At 46.8% G+C, this 19,203-nt stretch overlaps 1 protein-coding gene across 2 annotated transcripts in view; it reads right to left on the reverse strand.

The window, feature by feature from the left end:
• Positions 1-19,203, reverse strand: part of TIGIT (T cell immunoreceptor with Ig and ITIM domains) — a 105,755-nt gene that overhangs the window by 83,304 nt on the left and 3,248 nt on the right. For both annotated transcript variants that reach the window (XM_063950552.1, XM_063950550.1), the window contains exon 2: positions 1,514-1,843. In XM_063950552.1, coding sequence (XP_063806622.1) covers positions 1,514-1,843 — 330 coding nt within the window. The remainder of the gene's footprint in view (positions 1-1,513; positions 1,844-19,203) is intronic.

Genomic DNA, 19,203 nt, shown 5'->3' on the forward strand with positions numbered 1-19,203 from the left:
CTATCATGGTGCCTCCCCTGTCATTTTGTTCTGGATCCGCACCTGGTCACAGGCACAATTTGCCGGAGTAGAGGCCTGATTTATAAGAGGATGCAATTAAAAGATCGGGAGCGTCTGATGTTTCACTTGTGCGTATGCATCCGAGATGCACTGTGCACATGTGCTGATGCTTACTGCTGGGAGACGCATATAGGAACTGCACGAGATCCCTATAGTTCAGGCAGGGGTTTCTGGCTGGTGACAGACGGGGTGGCTCGTGTCAGAAGACGCAGTTCCACTGGCACTGGAAGCCAAATATTGTCGGACATACTGAACAACTGTAGAGTTGGGATATAAGGGCAGGAAAAACTTTACTTTTAAGTAGAGTGGTAGTAGGGCTGTTCTGAGGGCCAGCCGAAGCTCGGTTGGCACCCTCTGCGCTGTACCCTGCCAGAACTGACACTTCCTCCATCAGGCTTTAAACAACCCCCCACCACCACCACTACCACTGCTGGCCAGTGATGCCATAACCCAGTTCTACACTCCCAACCTAATCATGAACACAGAGTAGCATCAAGAGGCCGCTTCACAGGTCTGTTGCCAGCTGATGCCCCTCTATGCCAGCGGGCAGCACTCTGTGTGCGAGCACTGTGGGAAAATTAAGAACCCTCAGTGGCAATGGATGCTATTGGATGACGACCACAGACCTTCAGACTACAGATACTGAGAATCACATCCAGGACAAGAAAAAAACCTCATAGGTTGCCCGGAAACCGCCCTCTTCTTGGCCAGAAGCTCAAATTATGACCACAACAGCAATAATATATAAGACAATTACTAGAGCTGCAACAACATGCAGTATAGGGACAGAGCAGAGCTGATGCACATGCCCAGTGTAGCAGCCTCTTCTACCAAGTGTGCTTGGTAGATCTGAGTCCTCAATCAGTGCACTGGACCAAAGAGTAGCTTCCAGGTAGAAGAGACAGGAGCCTTACCATGAGGTGGGAGGATGTATGCTTAGAAAATGCAGTTCTGTCCCCTACTGGTTCTATTATGTATGTGTATTTATTTATGGGATGTTTAACGTTTTGCTGACCACTTATGTTATTTATATTAGTTTCTTAAGTTATTTATATTAGTTTAATATGTTTGATACAGCCTAAACTATACACTATTTATATTGTTATTATTAAACAGTACTCCATGCTCTATTCAGTGCCTAAAAAGACCAATATGTACATATATATGCCCAGGTTCTAGGGCTCCCCCAGACTCCTGCACGTCTTCCAATGTTCTGCAGAGTGGGAGATTGTGAACTGCATTTGGAAATCCCCTTCTAGAAATCCTGCGTTTGCACCTGGTAGTGGAACTGTGCATTATGATGACAGTAATGAGAACATTTCTTCACATCCCTGGGATACTGCATGTAAATCAGTATGCACTCTCCCTCTTGGAGTATACATGGAAATGCAGCCTCTCCTTAGGTTGTAGATGAAGAACTACATATTACACTGAGATATATCTCTGTACTTACCTAGAACCTGAAGATAAATCTTCCCAGTGAACTTGCCACGTGGGAAGGTGTTGTAGATGCAGCAGTACAGTCTAGTGTCGTTGCCATTCACGTTAGATATTGTAATCCCATAATCCTTTGCCAGGGACATCCGGTCTGAGAATTCCTCGAGCACTTTACCTTCAACTTTATAGTTATTCACATGAAACGCAATGTGGACGTCGTTGCAGAAGTTCCAGTTCACCTGCGTGACTTTGGTGTCCCCCAGGAGGAGCTCACATCTCAGGGTAACATCGCTTCCGGCCGTGGCGGTAATATTGTCAGACCTAACGGAGGCACCAGCCGTGGTTCCTGCGTGGCACAACAGTGAACACTCATAACCACCAGCATGAGAAGCACTTTGTGCCTTCTACCAGATACAGGGCATACCGGCCACACACTCTCTGTAAAGCGCTGCAGAATATGTGTGCGCTATATAAATAACTGGTAATAAATAATATACAGTGACATAGGATCATACAGTGATGCTTGAAAGTTTGTGAATCCTTCAGAATTTTCTATATTTCTGCTAAAATTTGGCCTAAAACTACCTCAGATTTTCACACAAGTCCTCAAAGTAGATAAAAATACCAAATCAGACCAATGAGACAAATAAATTAGATGTGCTCATTTTTTTATTGAGGAAAATGATCCAATATCACATATCTGTGAGTGGTAGAAGTACAGTATGTGAGCCTTAGACTTCGCAGATGTTTTGACGGTGAATTAGGGTCAAGTATTTTCAATCTATTGGATGACAATCAGGGGATCTATCAAAGTCTGATGTTCACAACACATGTTTGTGGAAGTGTATCATGCCACATACATAAGGGATTTCTGAGGACCTCAGAAGAAGAGTTGTTGATGCTCATCAGGCTGGAAAAAGTTACAAAACCATCTCTAAAGAGTTTGGACTCCACCAATCTACAGTCAGACAGATTGTGTACAAATGGAGGAAATTACAGACCATTATTACCCTCCCTAGGAGTGGTCGACCAACAAAGATCACACCAGGAGCAAAGCGTCTAATAGTTTGCAAGGTCACAAAGGATCCATTTCCCAAGGTAACCTCTAAGCAATTGAAGGCCTTTCTCACATCAGCTAATGTTAATGTTCATGAGTCCACCATCAGGAGGACACTGAACAACAATGGTGTGCATTTCAGGATTGCAAAGAGAAAGCTGCTGCTCTCCAAAGAGAACATTGCTGCCTATCTGCAGTTTGCTATAGATCCCCTGGACATGCCAGAAGGCTATTGGCAGAGCCGTAACTAGGTGTGTGCAGAAGGTACATTGCCCACAGCGCATTTACACTGTGGGCGCACCTTCTACATACACCCTGAGTGGCCGCATATTCCCCCCCTAACGGCCGCTCCTCCCGCTCCCCTGTGCCAGGCACCCGCACCGCAAGCTCCATACCGCTGGTCGCTGCTGTAGTCAGCGACAGCGCTGGCCAACCTGTCACCCTGCCTGCCCACCTCTTCCGTCCGTTGGTGTGCAGTGGGAGCGGCAGTGCTCCTCTGCAAGCGCAGACCTTCTTAAGTGCACGGAGCCAGGGACACATCGTCTCAGCCTGGGACTGCTGAGAGATAACAGGCAGCCGAAGCAGCAGCTCATGTTTACTCCGGGCAGCTTCACACCGATCCTGTGGAGAAAGGGCTGCACCGATGACCTCTCTGCAGTGACCAGTTAGCAGATGCAGAGTCCCAGCAAGCAGCAACAGTGTGGCGCTCTTAATGTAATGCAGACAGAAGAAGTACAGTATTTGGGGAGCATGGGTGGGGTAAGAACATCAAATCACTCTCAGGAACATACAGTACATATCCTCAATGCTGCTGCTCATCTTCCTCACCAAACGTACTACGTCCACCTCTCCTCTCTTACTAGACCTTCACTGGCTCCCCTTCCCTTTCAGAATCCATTTCAAGCTTCTCACACTTGCTTACAAAGCCCTCACCCACTCCTCTCCCATCTACATCTCTGATCTTATCTCCTTTTACACTCCCACCCGTCCTCTTCGCTCTGCTAATGCAAGCTGACTCTCCTGCCTACTGATTACTTCCTCCCACTCCTACCTCCAAGATTTTTCACGTGTTGCACCACTTCTCTGGAATTCCCTACCTCTCCCCCTCAGACTCTCCACCTCTCTACAAAACTTCAAACGGGCTCTCAAGACCCACTTCTTCACCAAACCCAGCCAAATCTCATCCTAACCCTCTGTTCTACGCTCTCTATGTACCCCATCTGTGTCACCCCTGTCTGTCTACCCCTCCCCTTTAGAATGTAAGCTCTCACAAGCAGGGCCCTCTTCCCTCATGTGCTTATCCTTTCTTACTTTAATAATCTTCAACTGCACCAAATCCATCAGTCTTCTGCCACCTGATACTTATTCCAGTGTCATCTGCTGATGTAACTATGTTTATTTACCCTGTACTTGTCCTATATTGTCGTCAACTGTAAGTCGCTGTTTTCCTGTTTGATTGTTTGTTTATGTACTCTGTAATTGGGCGCTACGGATCCCTTGTGGCGCCATATAAATAAAGGATAATAATAATAATAATAATAATAATACAGATGGAGGAGAAAAACACATTATAGCAGGCAAATACAGAAGTGTGTAGCATAAAGTACACATAAATAAAATAAAACATACAGGGGGTGGGTGGATTGAAGAGCTGTGTAAAGCACTATAAAAAAAAATACAGAGGAGGAGCACCACTTTGAAAAAACAAACAAACATAAGGCTCTATAAAAATAAAACAGATGCGGCACTGTACAAAATACCGTTCCAGACAGGGGCACGCATGGTAAGAAAATACAGACAAGGCCACTACACTGCTCTACACTATATTACACTATAAAATACTACAGTACACTACACCCCAAAGTGTGTGTGTGTGTGTGTGTGTGTGTGTGTGTGTGTGTGTGTAGTGCTCTGCCTGCTGTAATGTGTAAAAGGGAGCTCTGCCTGGGATACTGTGTAACAGGGGACTCTATATGCCGTAATGTGTAAAAGGGAGCTCTGCCCGCTGTAATGTGTACATGGGGGCTCTACCTAGCGTAATGTGTAAAAGGGGACTCTACCTGGCGTAATGTGTGATAGGGGCTCTACCTGGCATAATGTGTAAAATGGGGCTCTACCTGGCGTAATGTGTGACAGGGGCTCTACCTGGCGTAATGTGTGACAGGGGCTCTACCTGGTGTAATGTGTGACAGGGGCTCTACATGGCGTAATGTGTGACAGGGGCTTTACCTGGCGTAATGTGTGACAGGGGCTCTACATGGCGTAATGTGTGACAGGGGCTCTACCTGGTGTAATGTGTGACAGGGGCTCTACCTGGCGTAATGTGTGACAGGAGCTCTACCTGGTGTAATGTGTGACAGGGGCTCTACCTGGTGTAATGTGTGACAGGAGCTCTACCTGGTGTAATGTGTGACAGGGGCTCTACCTGGTGTAATGTGTGACAGGGGCTCTACCTGGTGTAATGTGTGTAAGTGGTGCTACTGTGCAGCCTAATTTGAATAAAGGAGACTACTGTACAGCGTAATATGAATTGGTATTATTTTATGGTCACGCCCCTTCCCCATGAAGCCACGACCCTATATTTTTAGTACACGCGGTTAGCGCGCACTGGCCCCATATTAGGTTTTAGGAAGGGGGGCGCCGGTGCTGTATCTTGCACACATCGCTAAAATGTCTAGTTACGGCACTGGCTACTGGAACAATGTTTTGTGGACAGATGAGCCCAAAATAGATCTTTTTGGTTTAAATGAGAAGTGTTATATTTGGAGAAAGGAGAACACTGCATTCCACATAGTAGATGGTAAAAAACTCATATCATCTGTGATACACGGTGGTGGTGATGATGGTGGTATCATGGTTTGGACCTGCTTTGCTAAATCTGGCTGAGGATGACTTGCCACCATTGATGGGACAATGAATTCTGAATTATACCAGAATATTAAACCTGGCTGCGGGCCGCCACCCTCTCCCCCTCTGTTGTGACTCCACTCCCAGGTACTACAAGCAAAGGATCACATACTTTTCCTACTGACAGGTAAGCATACCTCCCAACTCTCCCGATTTTCACGGGACAGTCCCATTTTTTTGGGACTGTCCCGCTGTCCCACTCGCGGGCAGTAGTGTCCCACGGTGGGGGTGGGGGGGGAGGCAGTTGGGAGGCTCTGTCTCTCGCTGCCCTGCTTACCAAAGCAGCGGTGAATAGACGCTGTGCGCATGCGCACAGCGTTTATTCACTGGATTCAGAGGGGGCATGCCAGCGACTCACAGAGCGCTGGGCATGCCCCCTCAGTGACGAAAATGGGGCGTGGCTCGCGATCGTGGGTCCTCCGTGAAGCCATGCCCCCTTTTCATAGGTCACACCCCCTTTTTGTGAAGCCGCGCGTGTGTCCCTCTTCCAATGAGGACAAAGTTGGGAGGTATGAGATAAGTGATATTGGATCATTTTCCTCAATAAAAAGCATGAGCACGTCTGATTTGGTTGTTTTTTTTTTGTCTCATTTGCGTGATTTGGTCTCTTTATCTACTTTTAGGATTTGTGTAAAAATCTGAGGTAGTTTTAGTTTCAGCATAAATATTGAATATTCTGAAGGGTTCACAAACTTTCAAACACAACTGTATGTAAAAAACCAAGTGTTACAAGATTTATAGTAACTTCCATACTTGGCACACACAGATTTCTGCCTGCTTCTGAAACTAGTTCAGCATTAATAACTATTCCATGGGGCACCATCAGCAAAAATCAGCGTGCATCTATCTATCTATCTATCTATCTATCTATCTATATATATATATATAGTATTGTGCAAACGTTTTAGGTAGGTGTGGAAAAAATGCTGCACATAAGAATGCTTTCAAAAACAGAGGCGTTAAAAGTTTATTTTTATCAATTAAAATTCAAAGTGAATGAACAGAAGAGAAATGTAAATCAAATGAATATTCGATGTGACCACCCTTTGCCTTCAAAACAGTATCAATTCGTCTAGGTACACTTGCACACAGTTTTTGAAGGAACTCGGCAGGGAGGTTGTTCCAAACATCTTGCAGAACTAACCACAGATCTTCTGTGGATGTAGGCTCTGCTCAAATCCTTCTGTCTCTTCATGTGATCCCAGACAGACTCGATGATGCTGAGATCAGGGCTCTGTGGGACCATCTCATCACTTCCAGGACTCCTTGTTCTTCTTTATGCTGAAGATAAATCTAAATTACATTGGCTGTATGTTTGGAGTGTATGTTGTCCTGCTGCAGAATAAATTTGGCGCCTCCCTGATGGTACTGCATGATGGATTATTACCTGCCTGTATCTCTCAGCATTGAGGACACCAATAATCCTGGGCAAATCCCCAGCTGCATTTGCTGAAATTCAGCCCCAAACTTGCAAGGAACCTTCACCATGCGTCACTGTCACCTGCAGACACTCATTATTGTACCACTCTCCTGCCCTTCGGCGAACAAACTGCTTTTATTTAAAATTTTGACTCATCAGTCCAAAGCACCTGCTGCCATTTTTCTGCACCCAGTTCCTATGTTTCGTGCATAGTTGAGCCACTTGGCCTTGTAGCCAGGTGGAAGCAGTGGCGTAACTACCGCCCCCACCGCCCTCGCGGTGGCTTGGGGGCGAAGGGCTGTGGGGGCGCCACTGATTTAGCGCAGATTGACATGCGGACGAGCGTCCGCATGTCAATCTGCGGTCTCCTCTCCCTCCTTCCCTCTGCTGCTGCCTGCTGTGTTGGAGGGACACGGAGGGCACAGCGCGCGCTTCTCCTGTGTCCCTCCTGGGTCTCCGGCGGGTTTAATAAAGGAAGTGCCGTTCGTGAGCTCTGATTGGCTCACAAACCGGCACTTCCTTTAACAGACCCGCCGGAGACCCAGGAGGGACATAGGAGAGGCGCGCACTGTGCCCTCCGTGTCCCTCCAACACAAAACAGGGGGGGGGGGCACTGGTGGAGCAGATGCGGCACAGGGGGAGGGGGGCATATAATGTGGCACTGAGGGGGCATATGTGGCACTGGGGGGGTATATTTGCATTGGGGGCACGTGAGTACCTGGCACTGTGGGGGAATATCTGGCACTGGGGTCATATGTGGCACTGGGGGGGGGGGTACACCCAGTGCATGAAACCCCTGGCAACGAGCATGACACCCAGTGCATGAAACCCCTGGCAACGAGCATGACACCCTGAGCATGAAACCCCTGGCAATGAGCATGCCACCCTGAGCATGAAACCCCTGGCAACGAGCATGACACCCTGAGCATGAAAACCCCTGGCACCGTGCATGGAACCAAGAGCATGAAACCCCTGGCAACGAGCAGCTAATTTAAAAGTAATTAGAAGCCTTACTGTAGGACTTAATGTATAATGGGCATTACGGTGTGTGGCATAATGTATCACGGACATTTCGGTGTGTGTCATAATGTGTCACAGGCATTACGGTGTGTGGCATACTATATCACGGGCATTGTGGTATGTGGTATAATGTCTCAGGGGCATTGCAGTGTGGCATAATGTATAACGGGCATTACGGTGTGTGGCATGGGGTATAACGGGCATTGCGGTATGTGTCACAGGCATTACGGTGTATGGTATACTATATCACGGGCATTGTGATATGTGGTATAATGTCTCAGGGTCATTGCAGTGTGTGGCATAATGTATCACGGACATTGCGGTATGTGTCATAATGTGTCAGGCATTACGGTGTGTTGTATACTATATCACGGGCATTGTGGTATAATGTCTCAGGGTCATTGCAGTGTGTGTCATAATGTGTCACAGGCATTGTATGTGCTATAATGTATCAGGGGCATTGCAGTGTGTAGCATAATGTATCACGGACATTGCGGTGTGTGTCATAATGTGTCACAGACATTGTATGTGCTATAATGTATCAGGGGCATTGCAGTGTGTAGCATAATGTATAATGGGCATTGCGATTCCTGTCATAATGTGTCGGGGGCATTACGGTGTGTGGCATAATGTGTCAGGGGCATTATGGAGTGTGCATATTGTGTCATGTGCATTATTGTGTGTGGAATAATGTCTAAGGGCCATTGCAGTATGTGGCATAATGTATACTGGGCATTACTATAAGGAGGAAAAATGACAAATAATGTAAAGGGCATGAATCAGGATTATTTTTCTTTCCTGTGGTGGCCAACGTCTGGGCGTGCAGGTTGCAAAACTGGGGTATAAGGTAGTCCTTTCCTGCAATGCCACGCCCATTCCAATGAAGCCACGCCCCTTTTTTGTGACGCGCATGTTTGTGCCTTTAATAGTGCCAATTATGGGGGATGGGGTCGAAGAATTTTTTGGCTTGGGGGAGAAAAATTTCTAGTTACGCCACTGGGTGGAAGGTATGGCTTTTCGGCCACAATTCTTCCATGGAGACCACTTCTGGCCAGACTTCTCCGAACAGTAGATGGGTGTTCCTGGGTCCCACTGGTTCTGCCAGTACTGAGCTGATGGCACTGCCAGACATCTTCCTATTTTGAAGGGAGGTAAGCATGATGTGTCATTCATCTGATGCACTAAGTTTCTTTGTCCAACCACTGCGTCTACTGTCCTCAACGTTGCCCCTTTCTTTGTGCTTCAATGCAGAGAAATCAAGGCAGGTACTTATCCATCATGCAATACCATCAGGGAGGCATCTTATTGGCGCCAAATTTATTCTGCAGCAGGACAACCACTCCAAACATACAGCCAATGTCATTTAGAACTATCTTCAGTGTAAAAAAGAACAAGGAGTCCTGAAAGTGATGATATGGTAATGGCCCCCACAGAGCTCTGATCTGAACCTCATCGAGTCTGTCTGGGATTACATGAAGAGACAGAAGGATTTGAGCAAGCCTACAGAAGATCTGTGGTTAGTTCTCTAAGATGTTTGGAACAACCTTCCTGTTGAGTTCCCTCAAAAACTGTGTGCAAGTGTACCTAGAAGAATTGATTATGTTTTGAAGGCAAAGGGTGATTACACCAAATATTGATTTGATTTAGATTTCTCTTCTGTTCAATCACTTTGCATTTTCTTACTTGATAATAATAAACTAATACCACTTCCATTTTTTAAATACGTTTTTCCACACCTGCCTAAAACTTTTGCGGTATCCGGACTCCAAGTCGACAGCACAAAGGTCGACACACCTTATGTCGACGTCAATTGGTCGACACACCTTAGGTCGACATGGACAAAAGGTCGACATGGACAAAAGGTCGACAGGAACAAGGTCGACATGGAAAAAGGTCGACATGAGTTTTTCACGATTTTTTTTCTTTTTTTTAACCTTTTCATACTTAACGATCCACGTGGACTACGATTGGAACGGTAAAGTGTGCCGAGCGAAGCGAAGGCACCATGCCCGAAGCATGGCGAGCGAAGCGAGCCATGCGAGGGGACGCGGTGCACTAATTGGGGTTCCCGGTCACTCTACGAAGAAAACGACACAAAAAAAACATAAAAAACTCATGTCGACCTTTTTCCATGTCGACCATGTTCCTGTCGACCTTTTGTCCATGTCAACCTTTTGTCCATGTCGACCTAAGGCGTGTCGACCTAAGGTGTGTCGACCTTTGTGCTGTCGACCCTGAGTCCCAGACCCAACTTTTGCACAGTACTGAATATTCCAAACCGGTAAGCATATCATAAGTTTATTTCTAATGTGATAGCAATTGAGTAATACAGAAGGACTTGCAGAAAAATGGTCTCCCTTGATGAGGTCTGCAAGCTTAAATGTTTAGAGCAAACCACATGCACTCCAAATCTGGGAATAGCGAGTGCAGTGGATCAATGCCCTTTACAGATATATAGATCAAGTGGGAACCAGTCAATGTACTGGGTCATTATTATTATCTTTCATTTATATGGTGCCACAATGGATCTGCAGCGCCCATTACAGAGTACATAAACAAATGAGCAAAACAAGAAATAAAGCACTTACAGTTTGAGAAAATGTAAGAAAAGTACAAGGTATATACAGAAAACTAGGGGTAGGTGCCATCAACCGGAGTATGGCGTATAAGATAGTGTAAGTAAGAGAAGGAAAGGCACATGAGGAAAGAAGTCCCTGCTCTTGCTAGTTTACAATCTAAAAGGTGAAGGACTAACAGACCGGGGCTTGGTGAAGAAGTGGGTCTTGAGAGCCCGTTTGAAGTTTAGTAGAGAGGTGGAGAGTTGGATGGGGAGAGGTAGAGAATTCCAGAGATAAGGAGCAGCATGATCTTGTAGGTAGGAGTGGGAGGAGGTAGTCAGTCGTCAGGAGAGTCGGCGTGCATTAGCAGAGCAAAGAGGACGGGTGGGAGTGTAGAGAGAGATGAGGTCAGAGATGTAACTGGGAGAGGAGTGGGTGAGGGCTTTGTAGGTGAGTGTGAGAAACTTGAAATGGATTCTGAATGGGAAGGGGAGCCAGCAGGGCCGGTGCAAGGTTCTTAGACACCCTAGGCAAATCTAAACAATACCGCCCCCGCTCCCCCCAATACCCTCCACACAGCCACTCGCATTTTAGTGACCGCCAGACAATATGGAGAGCATTTTAGTAACCTCCAAACTATACGGAAAGCATTTTAGTGACCGCCAGACAATACGGAGAACAATTAGTGACCGCTAGACAATACGGAGAGCATTTTAGTGACTGCCAGACAATAAAGAAAGCTGTTAAGTAAACACCAGACAAAACTGAGAGCATTACTGTGACCGCCATACAATATTGATATCATTTTAGTGACTGCCCCACAATACTGAATATATACGAAAATGGACAGAATTCTCAGAGTGAGGTGCAATCAATAAAACATCCCTGGATTGTGACAGTAGGGGTAATGCCCTATATGCCATTAGTGATCCTAAATATATAACATGGTGATGACATGGATTAGTTGGCCACTGGTTACTACTGCTTTGGCCTCATGAACACTAATCTCGCTTGCAATAATTAATCTCACAAAAGATAGTGCGCGCTACCTGGGGTACACAAGAACCGCTAGGCCAGAGCTGGACTTTGGGGGGGCTTGGGCACTTAAGATGGGTGGACCCTCTCCCTCATGTCAGCACCACATCGCTGGCTGTGGCTGCTGTGTCTCCAACCCCCTGTGTAGGTGTATATATATATATATATATATATATATATATAAAAAAATATATATGTGTGTGTGTGTGTGTGTGTGTGTGTGTGTGTGTGTGTGTGTGTGCGCAATAAAGCAAGTCCAGTGATCACGCTGAGCCGAAAAAGAAGTGGGTCCCAGAGTCCCCTCACTTTTAAAAATTGGGGTCCAACCTGTCCTTTTCTGGGTCCCATCGTAATGAAGGTTCTTAATAATCTTATTAATTATTCAAATATGCAAACACAGACTTGATTTGGACACTACAAAAGTGTTGCAAGGGGGAGGAGGGGGCTGGAAACGCTGCTGGGCTGTGTACCAAACAGGACACTCTGCACCAGAGCTGTAACTAGACATTTTGGCGCCCTTCGGCACAAAGTGAATCGGTGCTCCCCCTCAGTGCGCGGCGAAGGCGCGCAGCCAAAAATTTGGGGCATGGCTTCATGGGGAACGGGCGTGGCCACATAATATTGCCAATTCACATTACACCACACAGTAGTGCCGCTTATACACATTGTACCAGGTAGAACCTCTTATACACACTGCGCCAGGTAGAGCACGTTATACATATTGTGCCAGATAGAGCACGTTCTACACTTTGCGCCAGGTAGAACACTTATACACATTGCGCCAGGCAGAGTACATTATACACATTGCACCAGATAGAGCACGTTATACACACTGCGCCAGGTAGAACACTTATACACATTGCACCAGGCAGAGTACATTATACACATTGCACCAGGTAGAGCACGTTATACACATTGCGCCAGGCAGAGCACATTATACACACTGCGCCAGGCAGAGCACATTATACACACTGCGCCAGGCAGAGCACATTATACACAGTGCGCTAGGCAGAGCACGTTATACACATTGCACCAGGCAGAGTACATTATACACATTGCACCAGGTAGAGCACGTTATACACATTGCGCCAGGCAGAGCACATTATACACACTGCGCCAGGCAGAGCACATTATACACACTGCGCCAGGCAGAGCACATTATACACAGTGCGCTAGGCAGAGCACGTTATACACATTGCACCAGGCAGAGTACATTATATACATTGCACCAGGTAGAGCACGTTATACACATTGCGCCAGGCAGAGCACATTATACACACTGCGCCAGGCAGAGCACATTATACACAGTGCGCTAGGCAGAGCACGTTATACACATTGCGCCAGGTAGAGCACGTTATACACATTACACCAGGTAGAGCACGTTATACACATTGCACCAGGTAGAGCACGTTATACACATTGCGCCAAGTAGAACACTTATACACATTGCACCAGGCAGAGTACATTATACACATTGCACCAGGTAGAGCACGTTATACACATTGCGCCAGGCAGAGCACGTTATACACATTGCACCAGGTAAAGCACGTTATACACATTGCGCCAGGCAGAGCACGTTATACACATTGCGCCAGGCAGAGCACGTTATACACATTGCACCAGGTAAAGCACGTTATACACATTGCGCCAGGCAGAGCACGTTATACACATTGCACCAGGTAAAGCACGTTATACACATTGCGCCAGGCAGAGCACGTTATACACATTGCACCAGGTAAAGCACGTTATACACACTGCACCAGGTAGAGCACGTTATACACATTGCACCAGGTAAAGCACGTTATACACATTGCGCCAGGCAGAGCACGTTATACACATTGCGCCAGGCAGAGCACGTTATACACATTGCACCAGGTAAAGCACATTATATACACTGCACCAGGTAAAGCACATTATATACACCGCACCAGGTAAAGCACATTATATACACCGCACCAGGTAAAGCACATTATATACACCGCACCAGGTAAAGCACATTATATACACCGCACCAGGTAAAGCACATTATATACACCGCACCAGGTAAAGCACATTATATACACCGCACCAGGTAAAGCACATTATACAGATTGCACCAGGTAGAGCACATTATACAGATTGCACCAGGTAAAGCACATTATACAGATTGCACCAGGTAGAGCACATTATACAGATTGCACCAGGTAGAGCACATTATACAGATTGCACCAGGTAAAGCACATTATACAGATTGCACCAGGTAGAGCACATTATACAGATTGCACCAGGTAGAGCACATTATACAGATTGCACCAGGTAGAGCACATTATACAGATTGCACCAGGTAGAGCACATTATACAGATTGCACCAGGTAGAGCACATTATACAGATTGCACCAGGTAGAGCACATTATACAGATTGCACCAGGTAGAGCACATTATACAGATTGCACCAGGTAGAGCACATTATACAGATTGCACCAGGTAAAGCACATTATACAGATTGCACCAGGTAGAGCACATTATACAGATTGCACCAGGTAGAGCACATTATACAGATTGCACCAGGTAGAGCACATTATACAGATTGCACCAGGTAGAGCACATTATACAGATTGCACTAGGTAGAGCACATTATACAGATTGCACCAGGTAGAGCACATTATACAGATTGCACCAGGTAGAGCACATTATACAGATTGCACCAGGTAGAGCACATTATACAGATTGCACCAGGTAGAGCACATTATACAGATTGCACCAGGTAGAGCACATTATACAGATTGCACCAGGTAAAGCACATTATACAGATTGCACCAGGTAGAGCACATTATACAGATTGCACCAGGTAGAGCACATTATACAGATTGCACCAGGTAGAGCACATTATACAGATTGCACCAGGTAGAGCACATTATACAGATTGCACTAGGTAGAGCACATTATACAGATTGCACCAGGTAGAGCACATTATACAGATTGCACCAGGTAGAGCACATTATACAGATTGCACCAGGTAGAGCACATTATACAGATTGCACCAGGTAGAGCACATTATACAGATTGCACCAGGTAGAGCACATTATACAGATTGCACCAGGTAGAGCACATTATACAGATTGCACCAGGTAGAGCACATTATACAGATTGCACCAGGTAGAGCACATTATACAGATTGCACCAGGTAGAGCACATTATACAGATTGCACTAGGTAGAGCACATTATACAGATTGCACCAGGTAGAGCACATTATACAGATTGCACCAGGTAGAGCACATTATACAGATTGCACCAGGTAGAGCACATTATACAGATTGCACCAGGTAGAGCACATTATACAGATTGCACTAGGTAGAGCACATTATACAGATTGCACCAGGTAGAGCACATTATACAGATTGCACCAGGTAGAGCACATTATACAGATTGCACCAGGTAGAGCACATTATACAGATTGCACCAGGTAGAGCACATTATACAGATTGCACTAGGTAGAGCACGTTATACAATTTGCGTCAGGTAGAGCACATTATACAGATTGCACCAGGTAGAGCACATTATACAGATTGCACTAGGTAGAGCACATTATACAGATTGCACTAGGTAGAGCACATTATACAGATTGCACCAGGTAGAGCACATTATACAGATTGCACCAGGTAGAGCACATTATACAGATTGCACCAGGTAGAGCACATTATACAGATTGCACTAGGTAGAGCACGTTATACAATTTGCGTCAGGTAGAGCACATTATACAGATTGCACCAGGTAGAGCACATTATACAGATTGCACTAGGTAGAGCACATTATACAGATTGCACCAGGTAGAGCACATTATACAGATTGCACCAGGTAGAGCACATTATACAGATTGCACCAGGTAGAGCACATTATACAGATTGCACTAGGTAGAGCACGTTATACAATTTGCGTCAGGTAGAGCACTTACACATTGCAGCCACCACCTCAGACCCCCAGTCGCCACCCCTCCGCAGATGCCGCGGTAACCACCCACAGCAGGCATAGCCACCACCAACTTCACTCACTGGCCCCGCACTCTCACCATGTGTCCGGAGCAGAGCTGAGGAGAGGAGTGCAGTCAGTCAGCTGCTGCGCTGTAAGGAGCTACAGTTTTCACTGCAGCAGCTTCATGAAACCTCCATGGCTACCCCATGCCGCGATCCCTGACTGAAGCCCCGAGTGCAGCACTGCGGCTGCATCTGAAGAAATAAACCATCGGCGCAGCAGCAGCATAGATCGGCCTGGCGGGGGGTAGGTACTCAGAGCACACACACCCCACTTCCCCTGCGTGCGCCAGTGACCCCAGCCACCTGCTGTCCCGCCACCTACCGCTGGCATCTTCCCAAGTCATGATCCCTATAGCACGTATTTGCGAACACTGACGTCACTCACAATACTGTATACAGTGGCCACAGTGCCTTCCGCAAGAAATTGAATAAACAGTACTCTGATGAAGGATTAAAGATACGAAAGGTTAGTACTGTATGGTGGTCAGTACAGTGTCTTTCATTTTCTATAAAAAGCCCGGTGAGTGCCGCCTCCATACTCGTGTGTGTGTGTGTGTGTGTGTGTATATATATATATATATATATACATACATTTTTCTCCCCCTCACTGACCTCAGAGTTGACTTGCGGGTCCCAGCACCGTCAGGCTGATTCAGAATCCTGTTGCTTCTTGGGGGCTGAGATGTTATGATATCACACACACACACACATATATATATATATATATATATATATACACACATAAACACGTGTGTATATATATATATATATATATATATATATATATATACACACATATACACTGCATATATATATATATATACACACACACACACACACACACATATATATATATATATATATATATATATTATATAATATATATCTATATATATATCTATATATATATATATAACTACATAAAACCCAGAGTGTACAATTCAAATTTAATTGGTAACAGAAAAAAAAAAAATAATAATAATAATAATAATAATACAGCCTTTCTTACTTTTGCTTTGTTGACTGCAAAGATAGGCTGTGATGACAATTAAACACAGCAGGAGAGAGACTGCACTTTCCTCTCTGAGTCTGACTGCCTCTGAACACTGACAGGGATCCCGCCTCCTTCCCTGCAGCCTGCGCGCCCAGCCAGTCACGAACCCGCAGGCTGCAGACAGAGTAACTCCCTATTGGACAGCTGGGACATAGCTAGGCAGCAGGAGCCTATCGCTGCTCTGCAATGCCGGCAGCTGTCCGTGTTCGGCCGTTATCAGTGGGGAGCCAGGAGCTCCGTACCGCGGATCTGATCAGTAATAGAGATCAGATCCGACCTGTGGCGGGTCGCGGGTGGCACACTCAGATGTGCCATCATGAATGGTAGTGGGGGTGGGTGCGGGGTATGTGATTTGCAGGGTGCATTCGCGGCGGGAGGGGGATCGGTGGGTGACGTGGGGGGGGGGGGAGACGCGGGGGGGTAGTGAAATAAGTGATGGGCGGCTGCAGTATTCTTGCTCCTCGTCTATTAAGGAAGAGGAGCACTGGTAAAGTAATGAAGGAAACATTCATCGGCAGCGTGCGGCACCGCCCTCCAGTGGCCAGCGCCCATAGGCAGCTGCCTAAAGCTGCCTAATGGTCGCGCCGGCCCTGGGAGCCAGTGAAGGGCTTGTATGAGAGGGGAGGTGGATGTAGTACGCTTGGTGAGGAAGATGAGACGGGCAGCAGCATTGAGGATACATTAGAGTGGAGAGAGGCGTATGTCAGGGAGGCCAGAAAGGAGGAAATTAAAGTAATTCAATCTGGAGATGACGAGTGGATGAGGGTCTTAATAGGATTCTGGGTGAGAAAGGGTCTCATCCTGGAAATGTTTTTGAGATGGAAGCGGTAGGTTTGTGAAAGGTGCTGAATGTTTGGTGTGAAGGAGAGGGAGGAGTCAAGGATTACTCCAAGACATCACACTTGGGAGCTAGAGGAGATAGTAGTGCCATCAATAGATAATGAAATTGTGGGAGGTGAGGTTAATTGGGAGGGAGGGAAGATGATCAGCTCGGTCTTAAACATGTTAACTTTAAGAGAGCACTGGGGCATCCAAGAAGAGATAGCAGAGAGACAGTTGGAGATACGAGTGGGGAGAGTGTTGGAGAGGTCTGGGGAGGAAAGGTAGATTTGAGTATCTTCAGCATAGAGATGATATTGTAAGTCAAAATAGCTAATGAGCTTACCTGAAGAGAATGTGTAGAGAGAGAAAAGGAGAGGCCCAAGAACAGAGTCTTGGGGAACACCTTCTGGTAGAGGAAGTGTGGGGGGGGGGGGGGGGCGGAGTCACGAGAAGGAATGGTCAGAAAGATAGGAGGACAGCCAGGATAGGGTAGTATCATGCAGATCAAGGGAGTAAAGGATTTTCAGGAGGAGAGGGTGGTCCATAGTGTCAAAGAAACGGATGATGACCATAACTTCTTCACCAGATACAGGGAAGAAAGATGTCAGAGTTGGTAGGAGGGAAGGAGGGGGGGGGGGTGTCAGGGAATGGAGGAAGGGGGTTGCTCAGGGTCTGGTAGGAAGTGATGTCCTGTCATATGGAGTCATTTTTGGATGTGAGGTAGGTGGCAAAGTCAAGAGCAGAGAATGAGGAGGGGAGATTAGTCGGGGGTGGGCAGAGGTGCGAGTTGACAGTGGCAAAGAGGCGCCAGGGTGTTTGAGGACTGGGAGGAGATGAGGTTCATGAAGTATGATTGTTTAAAGATGGAAAGGGCAGCACTGAAGTGTATATGTTCAATTTGGCAGCTGTCGGGATCCCGGCGTTCAGGATACCGACGCTGGAATCCCGACAGCTGGCAATGCTGGCAGATGGAACACCGACACCACAGGGCTATTCCCACTCATGGGCGTACGCAACACCCATAGAGTGGGAATAGAACCTGCGGCAAGCGCAGCGAGCCACCGAACGCCCAGCGAGCCCGCAAGGGGACACTTTGCACTTGACCCACTTCCAGCATCCTGGCGGCCAGGATACCTCTGTCTGATGAGAGCATAAGTTTAAAATGGAGGAAGTCTGCCTTAGAGCGTGATTTCCTCCAGTGTCGCTCAGCAGTACGTGAGCATTTTTGCAGATACAGTATCTGGTGCATTTGGTGTGCCAGGGTTGAGGTGTCCATTTCTGAGGGTGAATTGTGGTTGGTGGAACAACAGAGTCAAGAGCAGAAGTAAGGGAAGCATTGTATAGCGATGTGTCTTGTTCAGGGCAGGAGAGAGAGAGGATAGGAGAGAAACGAGTCGAGCAGGGAGGATAGGGAAGAGGTGTCAATAGCCTCAATGTTACGCTTAGTGATGGTAGCCTTAGGCGGTAGAGATGGAGAAGCAAAGAGAGTATGAGTTGGTAGGAGTAGCTAGAGGGTAGGAAGACCCCAACACCACCCCCATGGGGTCATGGGCCACAGTGGGGCGCCATCTAGAGTTACCATGGGCAGTGTCAGGGTGGAGATAATACCCTATTGCGGGTGCTCCACCTTCTCCCTCCTCACAGCCCTTTGCCACCCGCCCCTAGGACACGCCTCCCCCCTGCACCCATCTCCAGCCTTACAGTATGTGGCTAATTACTGTGGGCTGGCACCTCCTCTGGAACCAGCCCTGCGCCCCGCTCACCTGCCGCTCCATATGTTTCTCCCCTCGTCCGCCTCAGCTCCCACTTTGTCTTTTCTCTA

Source organism: Pseudophryne corroboree, chromosome 2, assembly GCF_028390025.1.
Source record: "Pseudophryne corroboree isolate aPseCor3 chromosome 2, aPseCor3.hap2, whole genome shotgun sequence".
Taxonomy (NCBI): Eukaryota; Metazoa; Chordata; class Amphibia; order Anura; family Myobatrachidae; genus Pseudophryne; species Pseudophryne corroboree.